Source organism: Micromys minutus (assembly GCF_963924665.1).
Source record: "Micromys minutus genome assembly, chromosome: 12".
Lineage (NCBI taxonomy): Eukaryota > Metazoa > Chordata > Mammalia > Rodentia > Muridae > Micromys > Micromys minutus.
In genome coordinates this window covers 56722037-56737840 of record NC_137981.1, presented here as the reverse complement: position 1 = coordinate 56737840, position 15804 = coordinate 56722037, and the positions used below count along the sequence as shown (strand labels likewise).

Sequence of the window (15804 nt, the reverse complement as noted above, 5' to 3'; positions counted from 1 at the left end):
TCTGAAGCTATCTTTACCTGGAAAACAACCTTTTTTTCTTTTTGTTTTTCTTTCCCATCAGCAGAATATTCCTGCTAAGTGTGCAATCATGGGAACCACATTCTTCATGCGGGGTCAAGTTAAGTTCTTACAAGCTAGGGAAAGGTCATATTTGTTGTTCGCTTTTCTGCCTACTCAATTTTGAGGGACAACTTGGATTATTACCTCTCTTCACCTGGTTTGATTTATGAGCTTGGAAGTCAGGTCATTCTTTCCTAGGTTGCAGAAAGAAAGAGGGGAGGGGGGTTGTCTCCTTGAGCTAATACCTGATAAAATATCTGAATAGGTCCTTGTAGACCTCGAGGGAGACACGTAACTCTTTCAGCCTAATCTGATAAAACAACCAGAAAGCTTTATCTGAGGAAAATGTAGCCTGCCAGGTCGCAGCGCAATGGATGAGACTTTTTATCTGAAATGACAGACTTCATTCGATAGGGAAAGCTGCAGATAAGAAACAATTGAATAGTCCCAAATCAGATCCGATTGTCTGCCCCTGCTCCAAGCTGCCACACCTGCTCTGATGGGTCAATGAGCACCCCTTGGCATGGTCCCCGAGGGGTCTGAAAACATTGCAAAGTGGTGAACTTTGAGACTTCTGCGTTTATTCTGCGATTATAATTAACCTGCTCACCAGTTGCTATCGACCCGTTCTGAGTGAAGGTGATAAAGTTTGACTGGATTTCGGGACGTTTCAATGGGAAGAAAAAGGAAGCTGAGTTCATGCACAGCTGGGAGACCCCCAAAGACTAGAGCGTATAACCTACGAAAATTCCCACCCATCCTAGATGTGTGGTTTCTTCATTTCTCATAAAAATAAAGTGTGTCTGTGGCTGTTCGGCACTAAGACAGCAACAAAGAGCACCCACAGAGGCATTTTTATAATATGCACTGCTGTACCTGCCCAGATTAGACTTGTTAGTGAAAAAGGATATTTTAACTACAGTAAGTCAAGTATCGAGTCCATTACATGACTGACTGTAAAAATGCCAAAAGCCAGAAAACCAAATTCTCTTCACTGAGATAAGGAGTTTGAATATCCTGGCCCAATTCTGATTAGAGCGCAGCAATAGATAAAACCACACAGGCCACCTGCCAATCCTGAAAAAGTCAGCACTGGAAGCCGGGTTCCATGCCGAACAACCTTTCGCAGTCTGGGGTTTCCTTCCTGGTCTGCATACACATCCCACACTTGTCTTTATTAAAAACACAGCTGGTTTGCTTTTCTCTTCTCTGCCTACCATAGTTACATCTGGGACAGGCATTGAAGATGGAGATGAGGAAACAGATCCCTCTACAAGTTTTTTAAGAGAATCACAGGGTTTTGATTTTCCTAAACAGCCAACAGTCCGTTTAGGGGAACATCTGGCTCTGAATTTGGCAGATTTCTTTCATTCTCTGTAGACCAACTTCAGGAGGCTGAGGATGTACAAGTCTGAAGTTCCTATTGATGTGATCACCCTTTGCCAGCTCCATCCTTGGGAAGGAATGGGTGGGATGAGGAAGGCCTAGACTCTGCCGAAACGCTACCTAGCCCACAGGAAGTGAGAAGGCCTACCTTGCAGAAGGGATCCTTTCAGCTGCCATGAGCTTAGCAGTTTGGAAAGGCTCAGTGTAGCAGAGTATATCAGAGGAGGAAGCCATAAACCTAAAGGGGTTTCTCTTCCTGCTAAGCAGAAGCTTGCTGCTAGGGTTGGGCAGGGAACATGAGTTTCTCTCCAGCAGACAGAGACCAGCACCCCCAACCCCCAGGGATGATCCGGCAGTGCCAGGCAGCCGCAGCCTTCCAGCTTCCTACTCATGGTGGGCTGTTGTATAGTGTGATCTCTAAAAGGTTGTTCTTAAATGCATGTCCTCGGGCCAAGACTATAAATTTACTTTATATAGATTAAGATGAATTCAAGGTTAATTCCTGCTTATACTGTTTTCCTGGTTTTCCCCCCCAGAAGGTGACATGTGAGCAGCTGTATAGAGTCAATAAAATCCGTGAGTAATCCATTCAGAGAATGCTGCACGAGGCCTCATCATGATCTACCAAAGGTCAACCAGTTCCCTGGAAGTTCTTTTGGGCAGCAGCCATCTCAAAATAATGGGTCTTCTAGAAAACGCTAGAAGAGCCCCCCCCCAACTACAGTCCTCCTCCCCCTCCCCCTCCCACTCAGCAGAAGCAACAACTTTTGCAGTGGCTTCTGTTCTAAATTCGGCACGATTCTTTAACTGTGGAGTGTGTGCGTGTGCATGTGTGAGACAGACAGACAAAGACAGAAAGACGAGGGGGTGACTTCAAGTGTCTTCCTCAGTCACTCTTCACCTATCCCCATGTCCTCCCTCCCTGAAAGATTCTGTGTGGCCCTGGCTGTTCTAGAACTCATTCTGGAGACCAGGTTGGCCTCAAACTCAAGAGATCTACCTGCCTCTGCCTCCCGAGTGCTGGGATTAAAGGCAGATGCTACCATCGCCTGGCCACCTGGGTTTTCTTTTTAATTATATTTATTTGGGGGAGGGGATGCAATGCCATGGTGTACGTGTGAAAGTCAAAGGACAACATGGGGGAGTGGGCTCACCCCTCCCACCCTGTTGGTTCTGGGATTTAGCTCAGGTTGTCAGGTTTAGCGTCAAATGCTATCTGTGGCCCTCATCTTTGAGATGGGGTCTCCTGTTAACCCTGGAACTCACTGATTTGACTAGACTGGCCAGAAGATTACAGGGATCAACTTGCTTTTCCCTCTCCTCCTGCTCCAGCACCAGAGTTATAACTTGCAATGCCATCTTGTAGGGACGCTGGGGATTTGAACTCATGTTCTTTTGCTGGCATAGTAACACACCTTACCTTCTGAGCCATCTCTCCAGCCCCGACTGAACGGCAGTTTAGATGACCAGTTTAAAAGGTTAGTGGTTTTCCAGCATGTTCTGATTTTAACATCACCTGAAGGAGAACTGTCCACCAGAATTAGTTACTAACGACCAGATATAAGTGTCTGTGCCCAGGAAGGGACTTAGGGGGTAAGGATGCACCACAGCTGCAGACTGGCCTGCCCCAGCGTGAGATCTGTCCTTAGTAAAGGAGCAAAGTCAAAAGACAGATTCAGGGAACAGGTAATGATGGACCAAGCTGCTTGTCAGGATCTTGAAACAGGGCTTAGGGGAAATTCCAGGAGTTTGTAAAGGAATAAATCAGATAAAAACATAAAATTAAACGTGCTTTTTCCGCATGTCTATAAACACCATTAAATTTTTTTCATGAACGACGTGTCTGTTTTTAAAAGCTTCAGTAGCTTTCCGTCATTATTATCATGAGGGGTCCCCGTGCCACAGTTTGTGTGGAAGTCAGGGGGCCACCCTGAAGTCGGTTCTCTGCCTCCATTTTCACATGTGGTCTGGAGTTCAAAATCAAGCTGTCAGGACTGCACCAAGCAGCAGCAAAGGCGTATCCACTGAGCCGTCTTGGCCACCCCGTCTAATAGTTCTTAAAAGTGGATAACCATCATTCTGTTTTTAAAATTCAAAGGGTTCCATTGCACATTCATGGCAGCAGGACCCACAGTGGTAGGTGGAAGCCAGTAGGATGTCCACCCACATAGGAAGGGGAAAGGAAATGTAGCCACACAGTGGACTACTCCTCAGCTTAAAGAAGGCAACTGCTACACCGTACAGCTTCCACGACCCTGGAAGACATCGTACTGGGTGAAATACACCTGACACAAAAGACAAAAGTATTATGTGACTTTGCTCATAGGAAGTAGGGAGAGTAATCAAAGTCCCAGCCACGGAGAGCAGCGTGAGTGGGGACGGAGGAACTGCTGTTGTTTTGCACAATGTGAAACATTCTCAAGATGCATTGTATATCCAGGCTGGGACCTGACACTGAACCGCGTGTGTAAAACCTCTTATGACGGTGAAGACAATAGTACCAGGACCAGAAAGATGGCTCACTGGGTAAAAGCTTTATCTTATGTGTTTATTTATTGTGTGTATATATGCTTATGCACACATGTTCCTGTGCCACAGTACACGTGTGGAGGTCAGAAAACAACCTTCAGGAGTCGGTTCTTTTTACCTTGTGAGCCCAAGGGATCAAACCCAAGTTGTCAGCGTTAGTGCCAAGCTCCTTTACCCACCGAACCATCTTGTCAGACATAAGTGTGATTGTGTATTTGGTAGAATTATAAAGCACAAGGGGGGGGGTGTAAGCGGATCAAAACACGTTTTCAATTTTACAACACACCCGGGCACAGCAAGCTTCTCCAACTTCATCCCTTTTCTTCCCCATGGGCTCCCCACAAATAATCAATGCTACAAATTCTGTACCTAGGGCCCAAGGAAGGGTTTCAGAGATTATTGTGTATTTTCAAATGAATACAACGTATTTCCCCATGTTTGACACCAAGAATATAGCGCCCCCTGCTCCTCCAGCACTTCCAAGTGGCTGGGAAGGATCTTAGGCAGCCCGATAAAGACAGCCAAATCACCTTATCTGCCTAGGCGCTTGTGCAGCATTTGAGTGTACACCCTGATGTGTACATTTGTGTTACTTCTGGGTTTTGTTTTGTGGGTGACAAAGTGGCAAATGTGTACCTCAGACTTCATTATTGGGAGTCAAAAGTTCAGTGTCAAGGGCTTAGCTGCTCTGTAATTTGACTGGTTTACCAATGGCTATCCACAAAGCTTGTACCAACGAGCATTCCCACCCACAGGTATCAGAGTTCCTGTCCCCCACACCTCACAGTATGTTTGTCTTCTGAGTGCATTTAAAGAGGGGGAAAAATAAACAACAGGGAAGGGAACAGAAGAAGCTGTTATCTAGAACTGTCTCCTGAACATATTCCACCAGCAAATGTGGCCTGACCTTTTCATGGGACACAAATGGGCAAGTGACAGGTGTCACTAGAGGCAGTGACACACCCCAGGCTACCCCAACACACCTTCCTTATTTAATTGGTTCTCCACTTAGCACCACAAACCAGTCCCCACTTTGATTGGCCTGTTCAAGGTTGTAACCGGAAAATTAAACAACTTTGATTTTCTGAAGACTGACAAATAGTTCTTGAGCCCAACAGGCTACCTCGGGGATCACAGAGTTCCCTGTCTAAACGAACTGGCTTAATTGATAAAGCAGTCCCCAAAGGACCCAACAAACACGACAGCATTTTCCATTTTCCCACTGACCTCAGTCTTTGACTCTCTGAACGCCATGAGCGCCCCAGCCCACCTGACAGGGAGCAACACTTTACTCTTTGGATTGTTTCCACAGTGCCGAGCAGTGTGCACACATTTACTTCCTTCTTTTATTCTCAGTCAGCCCTCAAACAACTCCGGATTTCCCCCAGATTCCGTAAGAACAGTAGGATTACTTATTTCTTTAAGACACAAGGGAATCACTCCTCCTTAGTAAGCTATATTTCTCAGGCATCCCAGTAAAGCCACAAGCATGCCATGTTTCAAGGTCTTTTTTCTTTTTTAATCTAATCTCTCTTTCAATCTCCTCTTTCTCTTTTGGCTTTGGGTCTATACAAACCTTAACAGGCACAAAACTGACTAGGCTGTGATGTGCCATGCACACAATAAAAGTGTCCTACTTTAGGGATATATCTTAGGATGGAGAGGTAGCTCAGCGGTTTAGAGCACTTGCTGCCCTTGCAGAGGTTTGAGTCCCAGCCCCCACATGATGGTTCCCAACCACACTTAACTCTAGTTCCAGACCATCTAATACCCTCCTCTGCCTTCTGCCCTTCACGTTTGGCACCAGACGCTTATGGACTACACATACAGGAAAAACACTCATACATACAAAATAAATAAACCTAAAAACAAAAAATTTTAAGAGTACATCTGCATGAATTTAGCCAGACGTCTACAGCAGGATCGCCATTGGCACGGTGTTCTTCAGAAAGAGATGGCCGATTTTCTCCGCTGCAGGGATGTGACGGCTTACACACACAGCCCCGAACGTGCAAGGACTGCTTGGCTAGCTGTGCATGCAGCCTGCACGGGAGCAGGACCTCTCCAGCTCATTAAAACATGAGTACAAGCCGTGGTCTGTGCTGCACTTTGAGACTCCAGTATTCTCAGCCCTAGTACCTGCTCACAGCCTCAGAGCCTAGCTTTCCGAAGGGGACCTAGTTTCCAGGGCCCTTGCCAGTCCTGCCCACTCTTCTCTGAGACTCTCCCGTTCTATCTTTGATTTTTTTTTTTTTTTTCTCTTTTTTTAAGCTGCCATGGAGCTCAGAGTAGCCCTGACTGCTCAATTCTCCTGCCTCAGCCTCCTGAGTGCTGGGTCACAGGTGTATGCCGCCACACCCAGTTCTAATTTGCTTCTTAAAGGACACAGGCAGTCATTCTGTGTGGTTTGACCAGGGCAGGGCAGAGTCCTGGGGCAATTACCTCCCAGATCTCTACTCAAATATTTGCTACTTGCCCAGCATGTGCCAGGCACCCATATATGAGTAAGACTCTGTACCAGTCTCAGTAAGGTCACAGAATTCCATTATTGTGCCTAATTAATGCTTCCAACAATTGCTTCAGGGTCCTAGGTCTGTTGAACTTGGAATGAACTAAAGTTCACATATATAACAGTCAGAAAAGGATAACTTATTTCTTGCCAAGTTCAGGTATTTTCAAATGGCCCTGTTGGTTTTTTATCATTTTTTAATTTTATTTTTTTTTGCCTTATTCCAATACTTAGCCCAAGAACTTGCTATTTACACCAAAACAAACTAACCTAAAAAAAGATGATGATGATATTTGCTCTTTTCTTAAACACAAACTAAAAACACTTTAGACTTAGGAATCTGCCTCTGAGATTTAACTTTGGAAGTGAGTCTGTTACTAAAGCAAAGGGTTGGCTATATTGTATCATTCTGCACATGCATGGGCAAAAGAGCCTGTTTCTCTCTTATGTGTTGTAACAGTAGGTTCAGGTTCTGTCCTGTGGTACCTTAGGTGGAGACTTCTGGGGTTCCAGAGGGAAGTTCCTCTCCTGCTTTCTCAGGTTGTCTCTCCGATCATCTTCCTCTACTTTACCACAAGTCATTTGTAAATTTTCATATCTAATTGGGGTAACTATTTATTTATACAGTTTCATATCTAACTAAGATAACCAACTATCCCTGCCCAATAGAGACTGTCCCAGGCTTAACTCCTAATCCTAAATCCTAGGAAGTCCTAGAAAATGTAGAAAACTAATTTTTAAAAAACCAGTTATCATTTATAAAACAGCAATTACTAGATATCACACAGATTACCAAAGTCAGGATGCTCTAAGAGAAGTAAAGCTGCCCTACAGATCATGAGAGATGAGATGGATGGAGAGGTAGGCAACTTGCCCAAGGTCACGTGGCCCTGAGGTTTGGTGGCTCCAAAAAGCCTGTGGTCACATCAGCATGCTATATGCTGTTTTAGCGCTCTGCTCTGTGGTCATAGTGAAGGGAACCCATCCTGTTTAACCTTCAGTCACTTGGTACCATTAGCTTGTCTGATGGCTGATTGTCACTGAAGCTACCAAGCATTATTAATGTCTGAGGATAGGCAGGCAGTATACAAAGCATGCGGGGAGGAGCAGTTGGGACTGTCTCTTAGTGGTAGAGCCTTAATCCAACCAATGTCAGGACTGTTTAATCTTCTGTCCCTGGGTGAGGCTGGAGAAGAAAACACCTTCACAGGGAGCACCTATAACTGGAGCCTTGGCACCAGACTGCCAGATCCTTCCCAGGGTGGTGTGATTCAAAAAAAAAACAAAACCAACAAAAATACTCAAGTGGGCCCCAAACACATGGAAGCATGACCACAGATTCTCCGCACACCTGGCGCTCCCTCGTGACAATCCCCAGATCCCTTCTTTGACCAAGCAGGGGCTGCATGGGGCAGACATGAGAGCCCCATACAGTCTCTCAGGGAGAGAGGAGATGCTCCCTGTTGTTTCGTTTGCTGTGTGTGGATCCTAGGATTTGAAGAACCTTCTTCGGCTCCTATGCTCTCATGAATTGTCACATAATGTCACTTTGTTTTGTTTTTATACTGGATACTGGAACGTCTTCAGCTTTGGATGGGGACTTCACTCTGCTGTATCTAAACACTAAATTCTGACTCTAGGATTTTTTTTTTTTAATTAAACTGGCTCTGCTATGTACCTCAGGCTATCTTCCCTATCCCTGGAATTACAGCCATGGGGTATCATACCCAGTTCATTCCTTCTTATTTTAAACTAGGAGTTGGGTTGGGTTGGAGGGAACTCAGCTTCTAAGGATGCGGGCCAACGCCCAAAGACTCACTTCCAAGCTGCTCTCTGCTCCTTCCTCTGGGTGCAGTCTACTTGGCCCTGCAGGGGAGGAGGACATTGGCAGCCACTAACCCAGCCCTGGCGCCAGCCACTTCCACCGTTAATCAGTTTACCTGGGATGTGTGTTTGGCTAGACCCCCCTCTCGGGGACCTTCCATGGCCACCCAGTGAGTGGCAAGGGATAGACTTTACTCTTCAAAGTGCCAGCAAATGCAAAAGGATTTAACACTTAGTAGATAGTCAATAAACATTAACTTTGTTTCTCAAATCTGTGCTTCCTCTCTTCCCCTGGAGCTAGCTCTATCCAAACTGCACCCCCAATCCATTTCAGAAATTGTACGTGAATAGGGTATTTGGCATTTTGTGCGAGTGGGCGGCCATTTTCCTTTTTCTCTCTTCCCGACCCCCCGCCCCCGCCCAAGTGGCTAGGGTCCCTCTGAAAGTCAGTTCAGTGTGCAGATAGTATAAGTCGGCAAGTTTGCAGTCCCTGAGTCAGACAATAAACCAGAATACTGGCCACTGTTACTGTTAATCTGGCCTTCCTGAAAAGCCGCAGCCCTACAGTCTCCATTTAATTCAGACATTATAAAGAAGCCCCTCTGCTGTCCCCAGACACTGACCTAAAGTATCTGACCAGGGAGTGGCACCATGAGACCCCAGAATGCGCCAGAGGACTGGAAGGGCTAGGCTCCAGTTTAACCCTTTTCTGGCGGTCTCCTTGGCTGATCTCATTATTTCCGGCGTGAAACCCCCTACGGGAAAGTCATCTGCCACCCTGAGGGATCCTCTAACCTGGCTGCCAAATGGTGCAGGTCTCAAGTTTGCTGAGGTCTCAGAGGAAGGGATGAAAGAAGTAGGGCTTGAATCCCAGGTATCAGATCCCAGACTGCTCCAGCTGACCCTAGAGAACCCAACACCTTCTTCCACTGTCACCAGTGGGCTATGCAGACCAGGCCACCAATTTACAGAAGGGCACTGTGGCCCGCCGCCAGCGCCGCCGCCTGGAGTCTCCAGGACTTCCAGATTGCCTCTCTGGGAGGCTCCTTGCCTTAAGGATGTCCCCAGCCTCACCAGAGTTGAGAAAGTTGAATCCCCAGACTGGGCGCAAGGCCCTTCAGTACTCACCGAGATTGGGGTGTCTGGCAGGGTTGGCTCGTCCAGGAAGGCTGTGCAGAACTGGGCTGTCGAAGGGGCCGGCAGAGGCGGCGGCGGCCGCGGCCCAGGATGCGCCCACATCGGCCATGTAGGCTGGGTAGGGGCTGGAGTAGGAGCCGGCGAAGCCCGGGCGCCCGTACTGCTCTCGGCCCGCCAGGCCAGCGCCCGCCGCCCCGCCGCCACTGCTGTAGGCTGCAGCTTCTCGGGCTGCAGCAGCGGCCGCGGCGGCCGCCAGGGACCCAGTAGTCCCCGGGAAGGAGAAGCGCGGGGACACGGGCGGTGGGGTGTAGGCGGCTCCCTCGGCTCCAGCCTGGCTCCAGCCGGGGCTACCCTGCTGGGTCCCGGGCCCAGCACCCGACGGGCCGGCCCCGGAGCTGCCAGCCGAGGTGGATCCAGATGCAGCACCGCTGCCTCCGCCCTGCAGGTAGGACAGGCCCAGCACGGAGGACGGCACCCGCGGAGTGGGCACGTAGACGGGCGAGGACGCGGCGCCCGCGCTGTGCATGAAGGCGCCAGGTCCGCCCGCTTCGTAGGCGCCGGGCGGGGGGCCGTGGTTGGCCGCCATGGCCAGGCTTTGGTACATCGCCCCAAGCTCTGAGCTTCGGTGTGCCCCCTTTACTTTCAAGTCAAGGAGCCCACGCGGGCGCGGCAGATAAAACCAACAAACAAACAAAAAAACAAAAGCAAAAACAAAAACAAAAAACCGACAAGAATTGGAATACAGGTGTGCGGAACTGTCGCGAAAACGGAGGTCAGAAAACAACGAGGAGAGGCCCAGCTCACTCAAAATCTATGCGAATTAAATCCAGCATCAGAGCAGCAATCTCTAGGCTCTGGCTTGCTCAGGAAGAAAACAAAAATCCCAAATAGGACTTGTGGTGGCTCCAGAAACTGTGCAGGAGGAGGGCTGGTCTGACTCCAGGGCCCAGAGGCTGGAGGTGCCCAGAACGCAGTCGAGGCTGGGCTCGAACACCCTGAGCAGGCCTTCGGATCACCCACCGGCTAGAGGCGCCTAGACCTTGCTTTCCACCTGCTGCACACCCAGGCGCAGCTGCTGACTCCAGTGCGGGTCCGGGTCCGAAGAAACAGCAGGAGGGCCGGTTCCCTTCCAAGTGGCTGTCCTGAAGAAGAAAAGGCAACAAGTGTGAGAGCAGCACCACATGGTTTTCAGAACCGAGTGTCTGGTGTCCAGGGCAGCAGACCGCCCTTCTCTCGCTCGGGACAGCCGAAAGCGGCAGCCTTTGGCTGGTCCGGGTCGGACTGCCAGTTGCTAGTATCTTGGAGGAGGCCTACCTCTCGGCATGAAGTTTCTGGTTGAGATTTGGGCCAATTGTTTTGATATTGCTTATCAAAAAAAAACTTTAATTTTAATTCTTCCCCAAGCACCTTTTTCCTTTTTAAAATTATTATTATTATTTTGCCGGAGTGTTCTGTAAATACAAGTCTTTGAGCTCCGAAGAATATTAGAGGCTCAAAAGATCTCCATCGGTTTGTTTTTGTTTTTGTATTTTTAAGTTTTGTTCCCCCCACTTCTCTTCAAACATTTTTTCATGACCAAACAAGAACTGTAGTTTGGGCGGGGGTGATGACAAACTTTATAAAAACCAGCAACCTGCGAATGTTTTGTTTGTAATCTTAAAACAAACAAACAAACCCGAACACCTAGAGGTAGAATCTAGACGTTTATAGAGGATCGAGCATCGGTGAAACCATAAAAAGGATTGTGAAACTCCTTCATCTACTGTGAACCATGTGGGTGTCAAATCAGACCAGCCACACGTTTCTGCAAATAGTTACATTTTAAACACTCTGCAGCTTGTATATGCGGACCAGACCAGCAGGCCTGTTGAGCAAGGTCATTTTACAGAACTCAGGGAAACACTTAAGCTCCCTAGATGGCTTTTTCCTGTGGAATTGAAGATCCACCCAAACGGGAATTGATTCTTAGTGTTTGACAGCAGCTTTCCTGGCATTCTGTGTTTTGGCATCACCAGAGACCATGTTGTGTGTGTGTGGGGGGGGGGGGTGCCTCTGTTTTCCTAACACACCTTTCTCTCTGCACCTCCATTAAGTCAGGGTGTCCACATTTGTTATTTCCCAGTATGGGGAAACTTGATGAAGATCAAAGAACATCTGAAGTAAGTAGTGGAGTATTGAGTATTTGGAATTCCTCTTACGAAGAGGCAGCTACTTTTGATTGGCTTCTATTTTAGTGAACGAAGCATCCGAAATAATTTTAAATGAACTAAATAAGAACCCAGGGTCTGTCCACTTCCTGAATAAATAACTTTAGACACCTCGGTCCCTCATCTGTAAAGTGCAATTATTAAAGGTACCTGTGTGACTGGAGGATTATGGCTCTATTATAATTTAATACACACAAAATATTCACAACCAAATCTTAGAAGCCTAGTACAGCTGGTACACAGGAGAGTCAACAGAACAGCCATTAGTTCAGATCTCAGGCTTATATCGCAAGAGAGTACCTGGGATGTAATTTATACTTACAATATAAATCGTCATCTTTATTACTGTCAAATTCTGGAACTAGACACACTAATGTTTTCCACTATCTTTGCATCATCTCAAGCAATAATGGAATCATGACAAAGTGTCATGGGGACTGATAAATTGTTCTGTATTTACGTGTTCAAAATATGCAATAAACTATCGGCTTGGTGGTTGAATAGCTTTTTCTAGCAATACAATAAACCGTTGGCTTGGTGGTTGAACATTTCCTTCTAGCAAGTTTGGCTGGAGGATGGATACAAAGAACTTGACCCGAGATCACCAACTCTTCCCTTTAAAAAGAAAGGCACATAGCTTAAAGTTTCCTAGACATCTGTGGATTCTGGTGAGCAATTATGCAGATTTGCATCGATTAAAAAAATCCACGATTCACTTTTTAAATCAGGTAGTTGGCCTAGTTAATTGCACTTTCTGTAATGACAACTCCTCGGGAAGTTTTTTTTTTTTTTTTTTTTAAATAAGTAATGTAAGTTTTCTTTTCTCCACTAATAGTTTTGAAAAGATATTTAGAATTCTGTAATCTAACTTACAGTATACATGCGGGGTTAATGTGCAAGCACTAAGTCAGTTTGGGATTTCAGGCTTGTGTGCAGAAACTCTCTGAAGTTTCCAATGGCTGATGCTTTAACCTGAAGCTGGATTACTAGAACAATAGAAGGTGGAGAAGATGTCCCTCTTTTCTGGAAAGGCCAGAAACTGTTCTCTTGGTTGGATTCTTGCCCGTCTGTGATCTGGGGCCCAGTGATCTCCTTATTATCACTAGGACCTGGCCTAGTTCCCAAACACAGAGAAAATTCTTTCTCTATTCTTGATTTAGTCCGCAGCTCTTTGGGAACCTATTTTTGAGAGTTGGAAAATGCTCCGCATTAAATGTATCTTTTTACAGGTCTCTCCTTTAGGCTACGGCGGGTCTCTGGTCCTGCCACACTGATCACTTTATTCACCAGCTCTCAGTAATGACTCTCGGCCAGTGCCCCTGTGCGACTTTTCTTTCTCCGAATGTCCGAAGCGTCCTTCCTGGCTGCCTTCCTTTTCCAAAGGTACAGGAAACAAATTCCCGAGGTGCTTCCCAGCGGCGCGGCCTTGTTTCCCCAGATCCTCTGCTGCCTCGGGGCCCTCATTATCCTCTTCCTTTCAACCGAAAAGCCCCTCTTTCTTTCCACCTGGTGAAAGTTCACCTAGACACCTCTGCCTCCAAGAGTAACAACTGCCTACTCTCTCCCAGACCACATCCACGCGATAGAATATGTGGGTCCGGGGACTACCAAGGAATATCCCTGATGTCCACCGGCGTTCCAGCGTCGCTTTCTCCCCGAAAGCAGTGTAGGTGGGCCGCACTCAGCAGTGCTGAGCCCCCGCAATTCCTGAGCCCCAGAAGAGTCTGGAGTGGCTAGAAAGCAGAAAAGATTCCACAAACCTCCGAGCCTGTCTCCGAGCGCCTCCAGCCGTCCCTTAGGTCCTAAGGCTGCCTGCCACGGCCACCCTGCTCTCCCTTCGTCTCAGGCTAGAGACACTGCCCCGTCTGCACCCCAAAGTGTGGGCTGTGCGGCCTGTCCGGGTCAGTCGGTCAGAGATTATACCGGCTCTGACCAGCGGGATGTAAGGCAGAACTGGAGACTCTGCAAACAGGGCGGATTAAAAGTATCCAAGGTCTCTCCCAAACAATCCAAACTCACCTCTCCAGCACCCATCCTTTTTTTTTTTTTTTTTTTTTCTTCTCCTAATCAGTCTCACTAGATTTAAAGTCCTTGCTAGGCCAAAGTCAAAAGCGGAGCAGTTTTGAGCCAATCTGGGGGCACTGAAATGACTGGCGCTTCCTTTCCCAACTACCTACCTCCCTATTCCAGACAAACTACCGCGGCGGACTTGTGAGTTTCTCCTGCTCCGGAAAAGACAGGCAGTCGGGGAAACCCTACCTGGCCAGCTCCAGTTTCCCAGAGAGCCGGCGCGATCTCCGTGAGTCCGCGGGGCTGCAGCGACGGCGGAGCCTCGGGCGGCCACTCTGCGGGCCTCCCGGCTTGTCCCTTGCTCCCGGCGCGGTTTCCCCGGGCCCCCGCGTTGCGATCGCCTGCGCTGACTGGCCTAAGGGAGTCACGTGCGAGGGCGGGGGCGGGGGAGCCCGGACCCGGCAGCACCTCCGCCCGGTGCCCGCCCGCGGGACCGGTCCCAAAGCTCCCCCAGCAGGCAAAGTCCACGCGCGCCGCTCTCTCCGGGAACGAAAGCGCTCAGTACCAGCGCTCCGCTCTGCCCTCGGTGCAGACCGACGTCCTTGCGGCTTGCCGCTCTGCCAAGGATCGTGTTTATTCTCGAGTTCCTTCTCTTTCCTCCCCACTCTCTGTGGTCCACGTCCTGCCGCCGTGTTCAAGGGGCGGGGCTGGTAGAGGAGAAGGTGACCTGGCACTCCGGGCTCATGGTCGCCTGTGGGGCACTGGGTCACCCGGGGTGGGGTGCCTGGCTGGCCTAAGATCTACAGGGCCCTTGAAGTGAGCTCTGGAGAGGGTCGGGAGGCACTAAGACCTGAACTGGCCCCGAAGGTCGGTGCCTAGAGACCCAAGCCCCCTTTCTCCTTCCCACGAGCGGGTGGAGACTGCGAGGCGCCGAGAACCCGCCACCAGCTTAGGAGTTTACGTATTTAGACAGAACGTGCGCCCCCTCACCTTCACAGCTTCCAACTCCTGCTGCCTCCCGTCCCTTCTCATCTGTCCCTGCTCTCCCTGTAGCCCTCACAGGCTGGGATCCAATCAAAAGGACGAAGTGGGGGTTGGGAGCTTGGTCTCTAACGTTAGAACCCATCCAAAGGCTGTAGTGCCTTCCCTAGAGTGGGGGTAGGGAGGGTGTCAGACCTTAGTTTGTAGTCGGCGTCAGTGCCTGTGGGCCCTGGCGCAGCGGGGCTGTGAGGGGAGAGTCCCTCAGACAGGTCTAAAGGTTAATAGAGCAATCACAGGGCCCTATTACCGTGTAAAAATAACCCATCGATTACCACAGCCTTCAGCTGCAGATAACAGCTCTCTGGTGGCTCTCGCGCTTTGGGCTAAACTTTTTTTTTTCTTTTAAGGCTGCATTTCTCTCCCCAGCACAGGTTTCCCATACAAGATTAGAGGGGTCAGGAGGGGGCTGAAATACCACCCGGTAAGAACCCTGCGCTGCCTGAGAAGGCACCCGCGGACGCAGTTCTAGGACTAACAGCAGACTGCCATTGCTCCACCGGCGCAAGAGCAACCTAGGCGCTCGGAACAGGCTGGACCGTGGAGCGGATTGAACGGGAAAACCCGTGGGACTTTGGCCAACCCGTGGGGATCTCAGGAAAATCCCAGAGGAAGGACTGAGCGCGGCTGCGCGGGGGATTCTCTTTTCTAAACCAAAGGGGCCTGAAGTCCAGAGAGGCTCTAGAAGAGGAGAGAAAACTTAGGCCGTCGAGGGCGCTCAGCTGCTAAAGGCCGGCTCTCTGGCTTGACCTACCAAGGTGCCGCCAGTTTGAGCCATTTAGCGCCCTGGAAGCTGGGACCCAATGACTAGAATTCCTTCTCCCCCCCCCCCCCCCCCACCCAACAGTGCCTGGTCAGAATAAGGGACTGCAGTTTTAGGTCTGGTAGTTTTAGGGATGGAATTCTGGGGGTTCCAGAGGCCATCGCTGAGCCTCAACGAACCTTCCCCCGACCTCCCCTCTTATCTGAGACTCTCGGTTGAATGCGGAGAATGGCGTGGCCCTTTCTTTATTTTACAAGAAACCCTCAGTTACCTGGTGAGCAGGAGAGAAAGGAAGCCAAAGGCCCACATACCACGGCCAAAGAGGCTGTCTCTCTCTCTCT

At 49.0% G+C, this 15804-nt stretch overlaps 1 protein-coding gene across 2 annotated transcripts in view; it reads right to left on the bottom strand.

Moving 5' to 3' along the window:
- The window catches only part of GATA4 (GATA binding protein 4), a gene marked incomplete at both ends in the record, with an annotated part of 38232 nt that extends 28183 nt beyond the window's left edge, over nucleotides 1-10049 (bottom strand). For both annotated transcript variants that reach the window (XM_080926978.1, XM_080926979.1), the window contains one exon: nucleotides 9437-10049. In XM_080926978.1, the coding sequence (XP_080783104.1) occupies nucleotides 9437-10049 (613 nt within the window). The remainder of the gene's footprint in view (nucleotides 1-9436) is intronic.
- Nucleotides 10050-15804: the final 5755 nt, after the last annotated feature.